This window comes from Triticum urartu, chromosome 5A (assembly GCF_056163025.1).
Source record: "Triticum urartu cultivar PI428250 chromosome 5A, HENAU_Tu73, whole genome shotgun sequence".
In the NCBI taxonomy this organism is placed as follows: Eukaryota; Viridiplantae; Streptophyta; class Magnoliopsida; order Poales; family Poaceae; genus Triticum; species Triticum urartu.
In genome coordinates, this window is record NC_141877.1 from 480,492,691 (window position 1) to 480,513,294 (window position 20,604).

General features: G+C 45.5%; 2 protein-coding genes and 1 long non-coding RNA gene across 5 annotated transcripts; 2 read left to right on the top strand and 1 right to left on the bottom strand.

Annotated features, from left to right (window-relative positions):
* Positions 1–6,919: 6,919 nt before the first annotated feature.
* LOC125556310 (uncharacterized) lies at positions 6,920–9,725 on the top strand. Its single transcript, XM_048719064.2, has 2 exons — positions 6,920–7,263; positions 9,352–9,725. Exons 1-2 carry the CDS (start codon positions 7,035–7,037, stop codon positions 9,723–9,725), a joined length of 603 nt encoding a protein of 200 aa, XP_048575021.1. The 5' UTR covers positions 6,920–7,034.
* Positions 9,726–10,786: 1,061 nt separating this feature from the next.
* LOC125509885 (uncharacterized) lies at positions 10,787–14,590 on the top strand. Of its 3 annotated transcripts, XR_015603380.1 has the most exons (6): positions 10,816–11,270; positions 11,402–11,563; positions 11,641–11,764; positions 12,212–12,275; positions 13,526–13,630; positions 13,900–14,590. It is a non-coding gene; the product is annotated as an uncharacterized LOC125509885 (long non-coding RNA). The 3 variants fall into 3 exon arrangements; XR_007284312.2 differs by lacking the exon at positions 13,900–14,590 and having other exon boundaries at positions 10,787–11,270; positions 11,628–11,764; positions 13,526–13,893; XR_007284310.2 differs by lacking the exon at positions 13,900–14,590 and having other exon boundaries at positions 10,909–11,270; positions 13,526–13,893.
* Positions 14,591–15,397: 807 nt separating this feature from the next.
* Positions 15,398–20,135, bottom strand: LOC125507156 (E3 ubiquitin-protein ligase WAV3-like). Its single transcript, XM_087522947.1, has 2 exons — positions 19,000–20,135; positions 15,398–15,870 (listed from the first exon to the last, which is right to left on the bottom strand). The coding sequence occupies exons 1-2, from the start codon at positions 20,096–20,098 to the stop codon at positions 15,398–15,400; spliced, it is 1,572 nt and encodes a 523-aa protein (XP_087379073.1). The 5' UTR covers positions 20,099–20,135.
* Positions 20,136–20,604: the final 469 nt, after the last annotated feature.

The following is a 20,604-nucleotide window of genomic DNA, read 5'->3' on the forward strand; positions in this document are numbered from 1 at the left end:
GCAACAAGGAAACAACATTCAGAAGACCCTAATTTCAAACACTAATCCCCTGCTCGTGCTGCTGTCGGTGAGAGGAAGAACCCGGGCTCCAATTTCTGCAAATTGCGCTTGTTCATTAATTTCAAACGCAATTGATCATGTATTCTGCATAAATGTTGCAAAAAAGTTAACTGAATGTGTTCACCTCCAATGTCAAAGAAGTTAACTGAATGTTCTTGGTCTGGATAAACATGTTCTTCAGTTAACTGAATGTTAATAGAAGTTAACTGAATCTTTGTAAATATTGCAATATGCCATTTAATTTACTGAATTGAGTTGAGTTGAGTTGTCATGCTGAAATGTTGCAATGTTGATACAAAAAAATCAGTTAACTTTTCAACAGAAGTTTGGAAAATTTCAAACGTTGTTTGCTCCAGATTTTGGATGCTCTTGTTGCATTCAGATTATGATAATGATTAAGGGTTCAACAATCAGATTATCATTATGACCAGAACAGAGGAACAAATATCATGGTTAATGTGTAAAAAAAATCAAAAAATGGAGTTACCCATTTGAAGTTATTGTAGTTACTCACTTGAAGTAACCAAAGAATAAAGTGTAAAGAATAAATTTTCAGAATAAGAATAAGAACAGGGGCCTGAGGATGTTCCCATCTGAATTCAATTATCACCAGTACTGTTCATACTGAATTTATATTGTATGTTTATCTACTGTATGTTCACCAATACTGAAAGCATAAAAAGTGCAAGGCTAACTGAATCTATACTGTATGTTCACCAATACTGAAAGCATACAAAGTGCAAGTCTAACTGAATTTATATTGTATGTTCACCTGCACCAACGGAAGCAGCATCCAATCCTATGCAATACTCCATTCCTCCTCCAATCGCTGCACAAACCAATCACTGCACAAAATCAGCTCACCTGCTTGCTTCAACAGACATACATCACCTGTAAATTCAGAAGACAGACCTGCACCATGGGTGAGCGGGGAGCAGAAGCAGAAGCGGCAGCGACGGCGACGACGCCAGTGCAGCGAAGAGTTCAGATCCTCCATCATCAGCCCGCCAACTCAAGGAGCAAGACAAGCACGGGGCAGTGGCATGTGTGTGGAGCAAGTCTTCGTCTTCCCCATGCCCTGGTCGTCATTCCCACGCCGCCGCCGCCGGAGCTCGAGGTCTGGAGGAGGTGCTCGAGGACGAGGAGCGGGTCATCGAGCGCCGCCGCCGAAGCCGGCAAGGCACGGGCTTTGCAGAAAAGGGGATCCCTTCCCTCTTGATCTCCTAGTGCGGACGGGGAGAATCGGCGAGACGAGGGAGAGAAGGCGGCCGGCGCGTGGCAAGGCGACGGAGCAGGCGGCGAGGCGGCGGAGCAGACAGCACGCGTGATCTGGTGATGGAGCAGGCGCAATGGGCTGTTGGTCGACCACGGCAGAGATCGGGAGCCCTCTTTCTCGGCGGAGAGGCGGCGACTTGGCTTGCAGACAAGCGATGGATCGCCTGAGGCTAGCGAGGAGTCCGAAGGCGAGCGACAAGGGAAGCGAGGCGCGAAGCAGCAGGACGTTGGGCTGGTCGACGAGCTCGCGGCGGCGCAGGAACCCTAGCGCGTGCGAGGGTACCAGAGAGAGGATCCGCTCGCGCGAGGAGAGGGTGGGGAGCGGTTCGTACGTGGGGTGGGGTGGGGGGAGTGGAAAAAAACCGGCAAAAAAAAACCAGCGAAAAAAAACCGGACGCAAATTGTGGGACGAAAATAAATCCGAAACGCAGCCTACCAACTGAGACATTAGGAGTAGAGATAAACGAACTTTAACTCATAAACATGGGACCTCCTATATGACGCTCTCTGCAGCAAAGAGTCGGCATTTCGCATAGGCAAGCCTCTGACTGGGCTGGCCCATGAAGGTACGCGTACTGTAGCTAAAAAATAACAGCCGTCGGGGGATTCGAACACAGGATCTCGGGCTATTCACAACATGGTACTATGGTTGAGCTAGCAGTCGCAAATGGTCATACTGCAACGCCAAACCTCAAGAACCAAGCAACAGGGCAGAATCGAATTATTTTTGGAATTTCAAAAAGTAAATTGTTTTTGAAAAAAATTGAGTGTTCTAGGAAATGAAACACTTTCCAAATTTTTGAACAAAATTTAAAAAACAAAACATTTTTGAAAAATGGACATTTGTTGAACATCATGAACATTTTTTTGAAACTGGAATATTTTCTAAAATTCCAAACCAAAATTTGGAAACATGAACTTATCTTGAAACTCGGACAAAATTTGAAATTTGTGAACAATTTCTAAAAGGAACATATTTTGAAACTCTCGAAAAAAATAAAAAATGAAACTGGTGAATATTTTTAAAAATTTGTGAGTAATTTCAGGAAACGCGATTATTTTTTGAAATCTAGAACATATTTTGAAACTCTAAAATTTTGAACAAAAACATTCCGAACAATTTTTGAAAAATAAACACATTTTTTAAAATTACCAAACATTATTCATAAAATGTGAACATTTTTAATTTATGAACAATTTTTAAATACCGAGAAAGTTTTAAATTTTCAATGTTTTTAATGCACAAACAATTTTTGAAATTTCCAAATAATATTTGAAAACATGAACTTCTATAAAATAAAAATAAACTTGAAAAAGAAAAGAAAGATAAAACGAAAAATAAAGAAAAAATAAAGAAGAAAAGAAAAAGAAATAATGAAGAAATAATTAAAGAAACAAGAAAATCCATAACCGGGTGGCTAGGTGTGGAAAAATGGGCTGGCCCATTTCTAACGCTGCGGGGGGTCGCCTGTTGCGTTCGAAATCACTAATTGAGGGGAGCAACTAGTTGAGGATGCTCCTTTGGGAGCCTCACAAGGATCAACACTACTTGACGTACTCTCAGTCATTTGCCACCTGACGCACTCTGGGCGCTTTGTTCGGATTTTTTTTCGCACGCGTTTTCGACTTTTAAACGTTTTTTTTCTGGTTTTTTTACGTTTTGGTTTTCCATCGGTTTTCCTTAGCTTTTGGATAAAAAATATTGAAAAAAATTATTTGTGCGAAAAACATTTTTTTGTGAGATTCATGGTTTTGCTTTCGCGAGAGTCACGACCATGCCTCTCGGAAACGAAATAAATGGGTTTTCTGTTTTTTTCGCGAGAGTCGCGGTTTTGCTTCCGCGAGAGGCATGGTTGTGCTTTTGCGAGGGTCACGGCCGTGCCTCTCGAAAAAAATGCACTTTCTGTTTTTTTCTTTCGCGAGTCACGCTTTTGCTTTCGTGAGAGACATGTTTGTGCTTTCGCGAGAGTCACGGCCGTGCCTCTCGGAAACGAAAAAAAACACATTTTCTGTTTTTCCTTTCACGAGAGTCATGGTTTTGCTTCTCGCGACGTGCCTCGTCGAAAACGAAAAATAACGAGTTTTTTTTGTTTTTTCCTTCTGCGAGAGTCAAGTTTGCTTCCACAAGAGGCACAGTTGTGATTTATTGAGAGGCACGGGCGTGCCTCTTTCAGAAAAGGAAAAAACCCGTGCTCCTAGTTCAGTTTATCCGTTCGGTTTTTTTCGTGAAAAAAAGTTCGTTAAAACTTATCAACATGGGATCAAGTTTTGAATATCTCAACGCGAGGAATCTAATAGTGAAAGTGGTTTGAGATTTGGTCACACGGTTTAAGAGCTAAAACGTTTTGAATAAACGGTTTTACGAAAATAAGGAAAACTCTCAGATTGCGACAAGTGGCGCACATGCAGCGCGCCACTTGTCGCAACCTGGAAAGGTTGGAGTGATCTTTGCAACGAGTATTCATAAACTAGTGATTTCGCTAATTAAGTATTACTCCTTCTAAAAAGTCACTCCGTTCTCTCAGGTTAAGATAAAGTGGCGCACTATACCTGAGAGTTTTATCTTTTTTCGTAGGTTCGTTTATTCAAAATGTGTTATTTCTTAAATCGTCCGTCTAAAACTCAAACCGTTTTCACTATTGGGTTTCTGGTGTCGAGATTCAAAATTAGATACTATGTTGATAGGTTTTCACGAACTTTTTTTTCAAAAAATCCAAGCAAAAAATTATGCCTCTCGCAAAAGAAAAAAAAAACGTGTTTTTTGTCTGTTTTCAAGAGGAACTGCTTTGCCTCTGGTGGAAGCAAAACCGTGCCTTTTTTGGAATGAAAAAACGTTTTTGTTTTTGTTTTTGAGAGGCACTCGTGAAAGCAAAACCGCCGGCGCCGCCTCCCGCCGCCCCGCCTCGACCTCCTCAACCAATTCTGCAAGCTAGCTTCTCCCATGGCGGCGGAGGGGCAGGAAAAGGAGAAGATGGTGATGTTGCGGAGCGAGGACGGCGTGGACTTCGTGCTGTCAGAGTCCGAGGCAGAGGCCCAGTGCGGCAGGAAAATCAAAATAATGATGAAGCACGACTTCGAGAACCACATCATCCCTTCCGGCGACGGCGGCGGCGGCGAAATCAACTACTGCCTCATCCGCCTCCCCGTCCGAGGCGACACTCTCCAAGGTGATAGACTACTCCAAGATGCACGCCTCCGGATCCCACGACTTTGACCCACTGGGATGCGGACTTCATCGCTGCTTTCAACCACGAGGCCCTCTTCGATCTCATCCTGGTGAGTACGTACATACATACTTTCCCAAAAAATATATATCTAAGGAAAATTATACCTCAATCAATTGATGGAACGGCTTGGGTATAATTGTCTAAATCAAATCCATGGTTTAATAATGAACTGTGTTGTTTAACCATAATAACAAATCAATTCCTATCAAATTTCCTATAGCGAAATTTCTATAGGATACAACAGACATACACAGAGTGTACACATTATATATGAAACAAACAAATTCATTAACTTAAGTATGCCCTCAATTTTCTATTATTAGTTGATATTATATCAATTGATATCTTTTTTGTTTGACGAGATTTTTGCTAAAGTTGGATTTACACCTAATTCACATCGAGCTTATTCGTGAGAATTCTAAACTTTTAATTCCAGAATAGTAGAGAGGAACTTATGTCATTCACAAACAAAAACTATAAGTGTTAGATTTCAATCTGGTGTTAAAGATTATAAATCGATTTGTACACTCTCCCCGGTACGAAAACAAGGATTTGTAAGATTTTGGTCCAAGGCATCTATGATATGAGTCACGCCCATATAGCAACAAATGGTTTTGCTCATTCGAATGAGAATTATCTTTTAGAGGTCAATCAACTCCTTAAGAAAAAAAAACACCATATCTCTTTCATTTCTTTTAGAGAGAAGTGCATATTTCAACCCCGAACTCTTGCCCTGGTCTAATTTACAACCCCAAACTCCAATGCCGTCTAAATTACAACCCCCAACTCTCAAAACCGGCTAGGATTCAACCCTCTCCTCTCTGTTGACCGGTTTTGACCAGTCAACAGGTCCAGTCAGCATGCCACGTCAGCAAAAAAAATTAAATCTGTAAAATCGAAAAAAATCCAGGAAAAGAAATAAAAAAAAATCAAATTTGCAGTAAAAAATCAGGGAAAAATAAAAAAACGAATTTCCAAAAACAAAATTATCAATATTTCCATGAAAAACCAAAAATACTTAAAATAAAAAAACTCCAGGGAAAAATTTCAAATTCCCAAGAAAAATATTTAAAAATGTAAAATAAAAAAGTTAAAATTTCTAGAAAAAGTAATTTCCAAAAAAAGTTATTATTTTTTTCCTGAAAATTACAGGAAAAGTTCTCGAATTTTTTTCGCAAACTTTTTCCCCAGGAAATTTTATTTCGGATTTTTTCTCGATCTTACAGATTTTTAATTATATTTTCTTGAAATTTTGATTTTTTTTTTGATGTGGCATGCTGATTGGACCCATTGACTGGTCAAAACTGGTCGCCCTTGGTCAAAACCAGTCAACAGGGAGGGGAGGGTTGAATCCTGACCGGTTTTGAGAGTTGAGGGTTGTAATTTAGATGGTATTGAAGTTCGGGGTTGTAAATTAGACTAGGGCAAAAGTTCGGGGTTGAAAATGCACTTCTCTCTTTCTTTTAAGCTTTGCATTACTACTTACAGGCTTCGGAATATCTTCAAATAAGAGGACTGATTGACCTAGCCTACCAGACTATTGCTAGTAAGATAAAGGGGAAATCTCCATGTGAAATTTGTAATATCTTCAACATCAAGAGTGTCTTTCCTCCGGAATTAGATGGAGAAACGATAGCAAAGCGATTGCAAGATTGCACAACATGTTCCAGTGACAAGGTATGTTCCTTGATCGATCCACTCTTTTGACGAAATGCAATTTTATCACTATGGAGTCATTTATCTTACGACTTGTTTCATTGTGACATCAGTAACAAAATCCTATGGTCATCTTCTACACTTATTCTATTGTTGCTTTGGCGGATTAACAACAAAATCTTACCCTCGTGTTGTGGACAAGCAGGAGTTGCCATGCAGTGAGACCCCATGTTTAATTCAAGAGCTCGAATTTGAGGAAAAGGCTTTGCAGGCTCTTGACATAGTTCATTGTCAAGAGTTTACGGGATACGACCCTAAGGTCAACACTTACACCCGTATCTGATTCGACATATTCAACCTAGCCTTCTTTGACCTTGACAAAGAGTGTGAGTATTTTCATTATTGTTTCATTCATTAATCTTCTTTAGGTACCCATTTGATGTGCATACATGGGTTTTGATTTGTGATTGTGGCCTCTATCCACAGCTGAATTTTATCGTGGTCCGCGGCTTAACATGATACCTTCACCAATACGTGACTCCATTGTAGGATCGTGTGTAAATGTCATTACCTTGAAGGTAAAGGAATCGGAAGTTGGCTTCCCGATAAATTTTTTTGGTACCGTTGTAGCAAGAGACCAGGTAGACTATAGATGTGTTTATCTCTTCAGGCGTGAAAGGGATGATCCCCAACTCATCACCTCGGCGGTATGTACCTGTGCCTCCAATCTTTTCCTATGCTTATGTATGGCTCCAAAACACATGGAAAGGTTATTTTGGTTGAATTTTCTTTTTGCGGGATGGCAAGTTAACTTCGATGGATCCATGCCGAGGGCTTGTTCCGGCGGACAGAATATATTTTGAGATGAATTTAAAGATACTCCATGATGAAGGTGAGGTTGAAGATTTCAGCAAGGGTGTAATCGTTTTCAACAGGGCCCGCCTCCCTAATGATAAGCAGACCGTGGGTGTTAGTCTAAATAGCTATCTGAGTAGGGTGGAGGTGAGATGTGTGTATTTTGCATATCCCATTGAAGCTACCATAAGTTGCTTGCTAATAGGCTGGCCCCGCAGCTTGACTCCTTCGTCTCTCCTTCTCAGAGCGCCTTCATAAAAAAGAGATGTATTTAGGACAATTTCCTTTACGTGCACAAGGTCATTAGAGAGGCTCACACCAAGAAGAAGGCATTAGTCTTCCTCAAGCTTGACATTGCCAAAGCGTTTGATTCCGTTGGTTGTGGATTCTTGTTAGAGACCCTGTCTGCTTTTGGTTTCGGTCAGCGCTGGAGAAATATTGTGTCTGCCATTCTGAGATCCGCTTCCTCAAGAATTTTGTTAAATGGCACCCCCGGCACGCCCTTCAGGCATATGCGCGGCCTTCGCCAGGGAGACCCCCTGTCTCCAATGTTGTTCATTCTCGTCATGGAGCCGCTTCGGAGACTGTTAGATCTTGCGACAGAACGCGGGGTTCTATCTCAGTTGGGACCTAAGGCGGACAGATTTCGGACAAGTATGTATGCGGATGATGCGGCCCTATTTTTAAACCCTGTCAAGGAGGAAGTGCGTGCGGTCAGAGCAATACTGGACAGGTTTGGGGAGGCCTCTGGACTCAAGATCAACACCCATAAATGTGTTGCCTATCCTATTAGGTGTGAGGGGCTGGACTTCCAGGATATTATCCAAGATTTTGGTGGGACGACGGGCTCTCTCCCGTGTCGTTACCTTGGCCTACCACTCAGCTATCGCAAGCTTAGGAGAATCGAAGTCCTCCCTCTCTTGGATGGTATGGCTGGAAGACTCAAGGGATGGAAAGGCAAACTGATGACAAAACCGGGAAGACTCGGCCTAATAAATTATGTGCTTACGTCCATGGCAACCTATTTTTTAACAAGTTTCGCAGTCGACAAATGGACGATAAAGAAGATGGAAAAGATTCAGTGCAACTTCCTTTGGAATGGTGATGAGGAGTGCAGTGGGGCCAAGTGCCTTGTCAGCTGGAAGAGGGTCTGCTCCCCAAAGGATGTGGGCGGCCTTGGAATCAAAGATATTGCTTGCTTCAGCAGGGCGTTGCGGCTGCGTTGGGCTTGGCTAGAGTGGAGCCTCACTTCTAGGCCTTGGCAGGGCTCCCCCATCCCATGCGATTGCACGGACATGCTGCTTTTCTCTGCTTGCACGGAGATTACACTGGGGAATGGGCAGTGCATAAGCTTCTGGAATGATCATTGGCTGTTGGGCATGGCCCCTATGGATGTAGCCCCTGGTCTGTTTGGTCTGGCGCGACGGAAGAAGTTAACTGTGAAGGAAGCGCTTGCTAGTAATCGATGGATGAAGGGCCTGGAAAGAATTGCTTCTGAAGATTTGCTGGATCAACTTGTCAAGTTATGGGAACTGCTGCAACCCATTGTCCTCACAAACGTTCCTGACACCATCCGATGGAAGCTCACTAATGACGGAGGTTATTCCGCTGCGTCTGCTTACAATGCTCAGTTTGTTGACCGGATCGCTCAGCCAGAGTTGCATGCCTCATGGAGGATTAAGGCCGAGCCGAAGGTGAAGTTCCATCTATGGCTATTGATCCAGAATAGGACCTGGACGGCTGATCGTCTTGCGACAAGGGGTTGGCCACACAAAGACAAATGTACTTTCTGTGATCAAGTTCTGGAGTCGGCTGCCCATATTACGCTCTCTTGCCCTTTTGCCCGAGAGGTCTGGTTCTCCTTCCAGCCGAGCGACCCAGAGGCTGCTGTTGTTGGTTCAACTTCGATAACAATCAAAGGCTGGTGGAAACGGACCTGGAACCTGCACAACAACCCGATTTTTCGCATGCAAATCACATCGGCTGCTTATGTTGCTTGGAATCTTTGGAAAGAAAGAAATAGGCGAACTTTTGAAGGAAAGAGATGCTCACCTGAAACAGTTGCTGCTATGGCCAGAGACGAGATTGCTTTGTTCAAGGAGGCTACTGCTTAGTTTTTCTCTTTTCTCTTCCTTTTTCTAGTTTCTTTGGCTGAGTATGTGTGCGTGGATGCTTGTTTCTCCATTTTATCTGTACACTTCCAGGGAACCTTGGTTCCCCTTCTTTCTTCTAATATGAAAAGGCAGAACTCCTGTCATTATTCCTCAAAAAAAAAAAGAAGTCAATATCTTGAAGGGACCGTGTAGTGTCTCAAGAGTTGCCGCCTGGACTACCAAGAATTATGAGTATAGTATGGATCTTTACAACGGTGGTGAAGCAGCAGCAGAGATTGAGGCAGAAGGGACCGTTCCCTTGAGTCGTCGCGTTGTAGCTGTCCCACTTGGTAGAAAGTTGGTGCTCCTTGTCACCGGTCGTAGCGTTGGTGATGTTTTTGATAAAAACATCATCGCACCTTTAGGACGATCAACTGAGTTGATGCATTATAAATTAGGCTCCGCACTTGTGGAGGTGAAACTTGTCTGGACAGCTCTTCCCAGACGCGAGAGAGAAGATATGATCAAGGATGTGGGAGACGAGAGCCTTTTGATGTGATGCGGCGGAGCGTCTGTTTGATGGATGGAAGACACGTGGAAAATGTACAGGCAATTGAAACCAAGCTGAAAAGTTGTATCCAAAACAATTGCATAGGATGTATACAGGCAAAATGTACAACTGCCAAAAATGGTAGCGCAAAGGGGATACATGATTAGCTGAGTAGGCGACAGTGTCTAGCCGAGCTGAACCAAAATATTTAAGCTGGAACTCTGTATCCAAATTGTATCCTGCTTATAGATGTCAGCGTAAATCACTAGTACAAACAGAATGTTTTGGAGCCAGCCATTCTACATCATTATGTACTCGTAGAATAAACAGTAAAGTTGTTCCTGCTTATATCAGTTGCACCATGGAAGAATGAACAGAAAGAAAGCGTGCACCTGCTTTAATGGAACTTATTCTGAAAATCAAAGAATGGAAACCAACATTAGTAAGTACAAATAGATCAGAAATCTGAGAGCATAGATAACTATATATATGAAAAGATACATGAGAATCAAGTATTTCGGACCTACTACCTCCTTCAACAACAGGAAGTACTGAAAATTACATGCGAATATAGACGGGCAGACGACGACTTGTGTGGTTGTGGCTAACATGGAACCCAATGCCAACAGTGGCTCTTTTTACTCCGGGACTCGTTATCGCATGATAAATTTGTTCGCTTCTCGGTCACTCTGTGGGTGATTTGGACCTCACGGCGTAAGGCGATTCATGAAGGCATCTTTCAACCCCTCAAGTGATCAACTCTTTTGTCAACAGGTTCATTGATGAACTGTAACTAGTGAAGGTGGAGAAGGCCAGTACACGGCCAGGAGCACCGCGGGCTGCACCTGGTCGCCCCAAGGCTCCACCAACGGGCTATGCTAAAATCCACGTTGACGCTGGTCAGGGGAGGTTTGGCTGCGGCTAGTCTGCCTGAGACAGAGAAGGCCATTGCTTGGGTAGTTCTGTGTTGGTTATTCGTGGAGTTGATGATCCCGCGACTCTGGAGGCATTGCATGTCGTGAGGCCTGGCTGATGATTTAAATTTTCAGCGTTTTATCATTGCTTCTAACTCGTACCAAGTACTAGTTCATGATATACAACCCATTAACAGTCGTGTAAGGAGCGCCCTCTCGCGACGACGTCCACGTGGGCACAAGGGGCTGGGCTGATTTTCTCGTTTCGTTTTATCATTTTTTTCCTGCTCATTTTGTCCTCGGAAGAAAAACGCTAGCCCATTCCCGTTCGCATCCCTGTTGCCGCCGCCGCCCTCCCAATTTCCTCTGCTCCTGCTGCTTCCCTCCACCTCTCTCTCCTCCACGCCGTCGGGGGCGCCCCTCAAGCCCCACCTCGTCTGTTCCCCACCCCGAGCTCCTTCTCCCCCACCCCGGTCGAGCATCGGATAGGCAGAGGGAGTGCCTTGGTCGAGGGACAACGAGGCTCGCCGGCTGGGTGACTTCGAGCGCTGGAGGCTAGACAGGCACAGGCAGGGGCGGATCCATGTGGGGGCATGGGTGCCGTCGCGCCATCGAAGGCCTCCACGGCGCCCTCTATCAGGTCACCTCTCTCTCCACGAACTCCTTTTTACCCACGTTTTTACCACTCTCCAAGCTCGCACTATTGCTCTGGAAAATTCCCTTTGGAATTGGGGATGAAGCAATCGATTTCGATTGATTGGCGCCGTGCAGACGACGGGCGTGGGACGCCGCGGGAGGCGTGCCGCGTTCGAGAGCCACTGTGGATTATCTTCGAGGTGTCAGGCGACATTCGCCTCGAGACCTACCTCCGGGTCTCTTCCCATATGCATTGACGGGCGCGGGTAGCGGGTCAGGCTCACCGGCAAGGCGCCGGTATATTTCTTAATCTGCTCGTTATGGTTCTCCAAATATTTTTAGAGAATAAAACTGGCTGAAGATGGTGCGTGCAGCTTGCCTCTGAACTTGTGATGTCCGGCCATTGCATCTGGGAGGAGCTCCTCTTCAGGAAGAATGCCGAGACGTACGCCACTGCTGCGACTGCCGTTCTCGTCCACGTTTTGACTACACTTGCAGGTTGGCTCTCTACTTCAGTTGCTCGCAGCTAGCAACTCTGAACGCACTTCATCCCGTGTTAATTAACTTTCAGAATTGTGCTGCTTTGTTTATAAATGATGTTGGCCATACTATATGTCTTCGTGTGAAGTGATTCTTCATTGCCTTTGCAGAGTAGCATTGATGTTCTTTAGAAGTACCCTGTGGCCGAGTGTGACATTTGTTTTATCAAATTCTAATGTGATTTTCACTTCAATCAATTAGCAATAGGTAACACTTGATATTGACACTATTATCTGCAGAATTATTTTTGTAAGATACTTATGTGATTGCCAACAAGTTTCTGAAGATGACCGTGCTCGTGATTAATTGTTTGCTCATAAACCTAATCATCTATATGCACCTGATCAGGGTTAGATGAAATTCAAAGAGTATAATTCTTGTGGTTAATCGTTTTCTCGTAAACAGGCAACTGCGAAGGCAAAATCTACATGTGAGAAGTGCAGATGAGCCCCGCTGTGCTAATTACCTGGTGAGTTCAACTAAGCAAGTTCAGCTATTCCCAGTTTATCCTCTGCATGTGGTGGTGGTGCTAGCTACTAACTTCTATGTTCCTGCATGTACACTCTCATAATTTCCTGGCTGAGTAGTCCGCAACGCAAATCTTATGCTCTCTCATCTTCCCTTGTAAACTGCCTAAACATTGATGATTGTAATCCAGCTGTTGATTAATGACTGAATCCCCTGATCTGATCCATAAAAAAAAGACATGACGCCACCTTATTTCTTGAAAATGTACATGCCTATCTAGATTTTTCTAGAACAAGTTTTTTTTACTCGTATGTCTAGGTTGTGAGTTGTGACTGAGTGTGATTTGAATAATTATTGTGTACAATTTTAGATTTATATATTTGTTCTTTGACATATGAGAGTTACATTGTGTGAGTAATTAGGTCATAGAACAATGATTTGATTTATCTTCTGCCAGTAAGCATTGTCCTGTAACAAACATTCAGTAATGGCATAATCGGATCACATGCTGTAGATGAATGCCTAAAGTGTACATATGATTTTTTTTTTACCGAAAGCAATACTGTCTAGCTTTTTGAGAAAGCTAAAAGTCTAATTACAAAAACAAGCAAAGATGAGGCTGGGTGTCGAAATAGTACAGATCCTGCAGAAGTTCAAATTTGTACTATGAGGGTATTTGCGTGTAGCAAAGTAGGGCGATCATTGCATGGTATGCCTTCAGTCCTCGGTAGTCAGCTAATGTACATAGTATCCTTAAAGTTTCTTCAAGTTGAGGAATGATCAAACTTAATAGCAGACATCCATCGTGATAAGCTATTATTATATTTCACTTATTTGCCGACTTAATACAGCTACACTGTTGATCTTTACTCCGATTTATCTTGTAATAACTCCTAACACTCACTTCCTAACACTCACTTATTTGCCGGCTTGATACAGCTGCACTGTTGATCTTTACTCCCATTAAAAAGTCAATTGGTGGCGGCAGTCTGTCCACTTTCGTTACAATACATTTATATTTGGCACAAACTATTAAGATGAAAGCGGATATGGATATTTTGATTTTGCATAAACTGCGGAAAGATCTTAAAACACAGTTTTAAAATTCCATTTTAATGAATGAGTATTGTGCTTGTATGGGTGGCATCATACTGTATTTCACAGTGCTGAAAATCAAATGTACATTGTTTTCACATAATCACATTGTATTCAAACAATCTGTGTGATATGTGTCATTGTCATCCTTTGCAGTATTCTGAATTGGCTGCTGAAGTACATAAGTGAAGTCTATTGGTGAAGGAGATGTGAAGAATGATATAGAGCAAGTAGATAAAAACCGCAGTTGTTGGGCCCAAGGTAGGCTCCTTCACTCAGAGTATATGTTGGACGGTTTCTTGTTCGACATCAATTTCTGGTTGGAGATTGAGCTGCGTTCCAGTTTGATTATGTGATTACATCAAATTTGTGCATATTAACTGAAATGTGTAATGCTACAAAGTAGATAGGTTTTCCTAGCATTTTACCACGGGGCGTCTCTTTTCTTTGTTTTCTGCCCCTTGTCTTGTACATTCTCCATTTAATGACATATGGATGGCTAACCAACCAATTTTGTATGTTTATAACAGTTTTACATGAGTATTCCTACACATAGATGAATACCCTCCTGGTGCTAATCAAGGATTTGATATTCTGTTAGCTTTGGTTAACTTGCCTGAGTTAATGCCTACATGAGGAGCTGAACAAAAATGCGATGGGGGATCCCATCTTAGAATTGTTTTCCCTTTTCTCCCAATAGCTTTCATTTTGCAGTATATTAGCTAATTCTGCGTAGGATGATTACATATGCAACATTTGTAAAGGAGTAGACTTGTTAAAAGTTTCAATTAATATCATATGATGCCTGCTGGATTATTTTCTTGTCAAACTGAAATTTAAATGTCCCAATACTATGTTCTATTCCAATTTCAAACTAATTTCCTTGTTGTGGGTTGCATACACAAACTGTAATGCATTTCATTTGTGTTAAATAATACAAGTACAAATTAACACTTGCTAATGGAGCAAACCAGCCAAGTGAATGTTTCTTGTTGTAACCGGTTCATCCAATGGAGCGTGCATACCGGTTACATGGATATTCATGTTCCATACACAATGCAAAGCAAGACTGCAAACACACGCTAACAAATCCGATAGAAAGATAAGTGCGCTCAATCACGCAGAGGAGGCGCGCCCCAACCACTAGTTATCAATATTAGTCGAGGTAGCTACGGGGCTATAGTTAGTGAGATCAATCTCAAAGCAACTCAATTTTTTGTAAAGTTGTTTTCGAAGGTCGTGCTGTCAACGTCGAAGCACATAGTCTAGCCAAGTTTTCTTTGTCTCTAGGTTTGGAACGCCACGTTTGGTATGGCCAACCCCATGTATCCCACCTGTTGTGCCTTTTGATGAATAAACTTGGTTTCACTTTCACCCCTAAAAAAAGGAATTACTTGTCTAAAATATAAGCAAAAAATGATGGCTGGCATCCAGCGGTTCACATAGGGAAACTGAAACGGTATTTTCACAATTATTTGCCAAACAATTATTACATCCATGATAAGGTATTATTATCAATTATCTGACACCACCTTTGCTAAAACAAACTTTAAGTTGGGTGTTTGCAAAGCAAAAAAAAGGACTTTGAAATGCCATCAGAAGAAAATTAAAGCTCTAGATAAATCCCATCACTTGTGTACCACACACAAAAGCATAGCAACAAATGATATATGTAAAAAAACAAGATGACGGCAGATATTGGATGATTAATCAAAACCAAGCACACGACTGAGCACGAAAAAAATTAAAACCATCTGCAAACTCTGATGCCAACAATAATAATTAAGAAAGAATCAGTAAAACATGACCAAGATCGCCTGCCGCGCAAACATGTTAATTAGAGCCTGTTTTTGCGTACTGCAAATGCAAATTAGCATCACAGAAATAGGAAGAAAATGGAAACTTGATTTTTTTTAAAATGCTTTTCCACACAAGCATATATAGAAGAGGACCAAAAATTACTACTCACATAAGTTGTTGAGATTTTTAGCCTCTTGTTTCACTAGGTTTCGCTGGCTCAGAAAGAAATTAGTCGTCGGTCAGGTCTTGCTTGATGTGTTTATTAAGCTGCTGGCTGGATCCGGCGCCGCCGCTGTTGCCACGCTTCCTGCTCTGCTCACGGGACGTCTCCACCATCTCCTCCATCTTGGGAGTCAGGTACGCCCGGGCCGCCTTGCTCGCCGACTGCAGCTCCACCGCCGAGGCGCGCTGCTGCGAGTGCGAGCTCATGCCGGCCAGAAGGCACGCGCGACCCGTCTGCTGGTACTCCCGCCGGTTGCCCACGCGGGCGCTCAAGTCGCGCAGCTCCTCCTTGATGGCCTCACACGTGGGATCATCTCCCGCCATCCCCGGCGCCGACCGCTCCACGGCCTTCAGCCGGGAGTCCAGTATCCGTGCCGCCCCGGCGTGTTGCCCGCCTTCAGCGGCATCCCGTGCGGCCGCTATGTCTTGGGTCGCGGCAAGGCGAACGCGCTCCCGCTCTACTTCCATGCACGGAGGCGACACTTATGTTTTTAGGATGTTGATGCTTATTTAGGCACCTCCACTTTAGAAATAAGCATTGGTGTTGAAGAAAAGACTAGCTTGTTTTATAAGCATCTCTCTAAGCACCTTGCACTATAGTGTGTACATGCCTAATAGGCACTTGAAGCTAGGTCTCGATTTCTTTGAGATAGCCAAATTCAGACAAACCAGATCATCAAACATCTAGGCGATGAGAATTCTTCTTCAACCATATGTAAATATCTCCTAAGGTATATCATACTCCTCCCCCAATCTATCATTGTTGGCAAAGAATTTTTTAATCTATATTGATCCGTAGTCCAAAGAAGAAGGAAATAGAAAACTGACTATATTTTCACCAAAATATAAAGCTAAGTCATATTCATTAAACAACATTTGCTACAACCATCTATTGAGATATTTAAGTTTGACTAAAACATGAGACTAACACTATGTCTTGCTTTCATGTTCTGATTGACAAACAAATTAATTGCTTGTAGTACACCTACTGATAACAATATAATTGATGTTTTACCCACGAGATAGAATGGTGGCCTCCCCTAACTTCCTCATCACGTTCTAAGGCCATCTCCAATGCTAGAAGCCTTCCCAGGGGCTTATAGCGAAAAAAAAACTCTTTAGAGCATCTCCAACAGGCGCGGCAAAACGCGCGCCCGTGCGGTAAAAACAGTTTTCCGCGTGTGTCGGTTGGTTCCGCGCGCTCCAGCGGTGGCGGGAAGTTACCGCGCGCGGGAAGCGTTTGCGCGCGCGCGGGAGAAAGCGGCACGCGGCGCGGTAGATTTGGCACGGCGCTTCACGCGCGTCTATAAAGTCCCGCGCTTCGCCACGCACACAGAACAGTCACGCGCCCTCCTCCTCGCAACCTCGCCGCTTTCTGCGCCACCACCGCGCCACCATGCCGCCGCGCCGCCGGGGTGCTTCGGGCTTTCGCGGCGTCCGCGAGCGCCCCAACGGCTGGTACTCCGCCGAGATACGGTCCGGCGACGTCCGGCTCGGCCTCGGGACGTTCCGGAGCACGCGCGAGGCGGCCCGCGCGTACGACGCGGCGGCGTGGCGCTTGGAGAGGCCCCGGTCGCAGATGAATTTCCGGGACGTCTCACGCGCGAGGAGGCGCAGCGCCTCGCCCCTCCGCCGCGTCTCATCACGGATATGGACCGTGCCGACCACTCTCGGCGGCAGCGCCGTCTCCTCGTCGCCGAAGAGGACGAGCGAGCCATGGCGGAGTGGCGCCGTCGCCACCCAGAGGACGTCGACGCCGAGCGTGCCTACTGGGCGGAGAGGACGGCAAGGCGCCGCTCGGAGCGAGCGGACCGGCGTCAGCGGAAGGCAGTGGCGAACGAGCAATGCGACATCGTCTCCGCAGGTGGGAGGTCGTTCTTCACCTCAGACGATGAACGTTGGGACGACATATGGCTCTCAACCTCGGACGACACCGACGAGAGTGATGATAGTGATGATAGCGACTTGGAGTAGTTTTCTATCTATGTATGCCGTAGTAGTTTCTATCTATTTATCTATGTCGTAGTAGTATCTATCTATCTATGTATGTCGAACTATCTATCTATCTATGCCGTAGTAGTTGCATCGATGTAAAATATCTTTGTATCTTTTTTTATCTATGTAATTTTAATTTAAAAAATATTGTAGAATGAGCGCACGCTGCATTTTACCGCGCCTGCTGGAGCTGCGCGCGTGCGGCTTTTCAGCGCGGCTGCTGGAGCAAACGCTGCGCGCCGCGCGAAACCAGGCGATGGGCGCGCGCCAAATCCGTTTTTACCGCGCGCCACGTTGGGCGCCTGTTGAAAATGCTCTTAGTGCCCAGTCTTCCAATGACAGGCGCTAATAACGAGCTCTTCATAAATTATAAACAAAGGCCCGGCCATCTCATACGGGAAGAAAAGAGCCGAGCGCTCGGTGCACAAATTTACGCCGATACTGGACCAGGGCATTGGGAAATAACATTGTCACTACCAATCTACCAAGATTAAATTCCTATCGCCCTCTCCTAGCATCTACCCTTGGAGATGGCCTAATGTGTTTGGGGATCCCTGAAAACATATATTGTACTTTGAATTACCAGTAGTACATATAAAGTGAGCAGGGCGTTTTGGCTCAATTAAACTCAAAAATAGAAAAAACTAAAAGTATTTTTCTAACAAAAAATAGGATTTTTTAACGAATGACATAAGTGGTACTCTCTTCGTCCGCAAATACTTGTCATCAAAATGAATAAATACTTGTCATAAAAAATGAATAAAAAGGGATGTATCTAGATTCATTTTGATGACAATTATTTCCGGACGGAGGGAGTATCTAGGTAAAAAAATATCAATGCTATAAAAATGTTTTTGAAACTTTTTAGAGCACTGTTTTTGGTACTGCAAATTGTTCTTTATATATGTTCTCATTAATGAATAACACCAGGAGTAGCATGTATAGTAGCATGATAAAATCCACTCAAAAAATCAGCATCATAGAAATTGCAAGAAAAGGGAAACTTGATTTTTAATGTTTTTGTACACACGCATAGATGACGAGGACCACCAATTACTCATAGAAGTTGTTCAGACTTCGGAATAATAAAAAGGCATCATATCATATGTATAATCAACATGCGTCTTGTTTGTTTCACCAGGCAGAGAACTTAGTCGTCGTTCAGGTCTTGCTTGATGTGTTTAATAAGCTGGGTGGATCCGCCGCTGTTGCCACGCTTCCTGCTCTGCTCACGCGACGTCTCCACCATCTCCTCCATCTTGGGAGTCAGGTACGCCCGGGCCGCCTTGCTCCCCGACTGCAGCTCCACCGCCGAGGCGCGCTGCTGCGAGTGCGAGCTCATGCCGGCCAGAAGGACCGCGCGCCCCGTCTGCTGGTACTCCCGCCGGTCGCCCACTCGCGCGCTCAGGTCGCGCAGCTCCTCCTTGATCGCCTCACACGTGGGATCATCTCCCGCCATTCCCGGCGCCGACCGCTCCACGGCCTTCAGCCTGGAGTCCAGTATCCGGCCGCGCCGGCGTGTTGCCCGCTTTCAGCGGCATCCCGTGCGGCCGCGATGTCCTGGGTCGCGGCGAGGCGGACACGCTCCCGCTCCACCTCCATGAACGGAGGCGGCAGGTCGGTCAGCTCCAGCGGCCTCTGGATCACCGCCGCTGGTGCGGCGGCGTTGGCGGCCTGCCCTGTCGCGGCGTCCTGGTAGGCGCAGGTCACCTTGACCAGGCGGGTGACCGACTCCGTGGGCCGGGCTCTCGGCACGTACACGAGCACCAAGAAGCGCCTCTCCTCGCCGTCGTAGAGCTCGCCGACGTCGATGGAGGCCGCGCGGCCGTCGGCGTCCACGTGGTTGCCGTAGCAGCCGGACTTGATTTCCTGGACGTGCACGCCCCGGTGCAGGCACATGACGGCGATGCGCGCCTCCTGCACGGCGACCGACAGGAGGCCGCCAATGCACTGTGCAAAAGAGTTCTGGATCGCCGCCTGGTTCCCGACGAAGGAGAAGGTGCCGCCCGTGGCCTGCGCGACTGTGTGCATCCCCAGGGCGTCGTGGTCGGTGCCGAAGCCGAACGTGTGGATCGGCCCGGGCCGGCTCCCAGCGTCCTTGAACGAGGGTGGCACAAGGTCCATGTACCTCTTTCCCCCGAGGTACGAGTCCTGGCCGTCGGAGAGAAGGATCATGCTGGCGACGGAGTTCTTGTGGCGGCGGTCGACGAGCACCTGGGCGCCCACACGGAGGCCCTGGCCGATGTTGGTGCCCGCTTGGACAACGAGGGAGTCCACGGCGAGCTTCGCCGAGGCCTTGCCCGCGTCCGACATGCGCGCGAGGCGGGTCAGGCGGGTCGCCCCATCGGAGAAGGACACGACGGAGAGGCGATCGGCCGGGCCGAGTTGATCGATGACGAACCCCATGGCCTGTTTCAGCAGCGCCAGCTTTTCGCCATTCATGCTGCCGCTGACATCGAGCACGGTGACGAGGTCGAGCGGCGCGCGCGCCACGTCGGCGGGCGCCCTGGCATGGACGAGCACCGCGAACTTGTCCCTGGACGCGCCCCTGCCGAGGGCCGGGAACTCGCAGTGAGTCTTGAGGACTAACCCCCGCCCGTTGTTCGCCAGGGGTTTCTTCTCCTCCACCGGCTCGTCGTCTTGGTAGTACGGGGCAGCCGGGGCCGCGGCCGGCGGCGGCACGGCGAGCCAGGGAAAAATGGTGTGCGACATCGATGTGCCAATAGCTAGGGTTTGGTCGATTTCCTTGGGGAGATGGATATGAATCGGCGTGTGCGTGCCTAAGCCCAATTGCCGGAATATATATGGAAGGAAACTGATCAGCAAAATCTCCTATAATTGTGTAACTGGCTCCATGCATGCAGGGACAACCCAAAACATTTTCTATAGCTATGGCCCACACGTGATCGTGGCGTAGACGAGTAGGCTTTATCTACCGATTCAATCAACATTTAAAACATGATTTTTAGACTTTTTTTTGAAACGATTTTTAGACGTTTTTTTTTGCAGTGAACGATTTTTAGACGTTGGGCAGTTGAGGTTATGAGAGTCCATGTTTGTGAATCTATAATTTATAATACCTAAATAGTTCATCTGCACTAACCTATTTCTCTTGACATGCAGCCTATCCACATCATCATTATGCCACATCAGCTTTTCCTTTTCTTTTAGACAAATCAACCTTTTCCCTCTTTTAGACAAATCAGCTTTTTTCCCTT

Excerpts from the sequence above, each read along its gene's own strand:
- LOC125556310 (XM_048719064.2), top strand. The coding sequence starts at position 7,035 with ATGGATCCATGCCGAGGGCTTGTTCCGGCGGACAGAATATATTTTGAG. Across the intron at positions 7,264-9,351 it reads TCCCATTGAAGCTACCATAA|AAGTCAATATCTTGAAGGGA; the intron begins GTTGCTTGCTAA and ends AAAAAAAAAAAG.
- LOC125507156 (XM_087522947.1), bottom strand. The coding sequence starts at position 20,098 with ATGTCGCACACCATTTTTCCCTGGCTCGCCGTGCCGCCGCCGGCCGCG. Across the intron at positions 15,871-18,999 it reads GCTGGAGCTGACCGACCTGC|CGCCTCCGTGCATGGAAGTA; the intron begins CGCCTCCGTTCA and ends AAACATAAGTGT.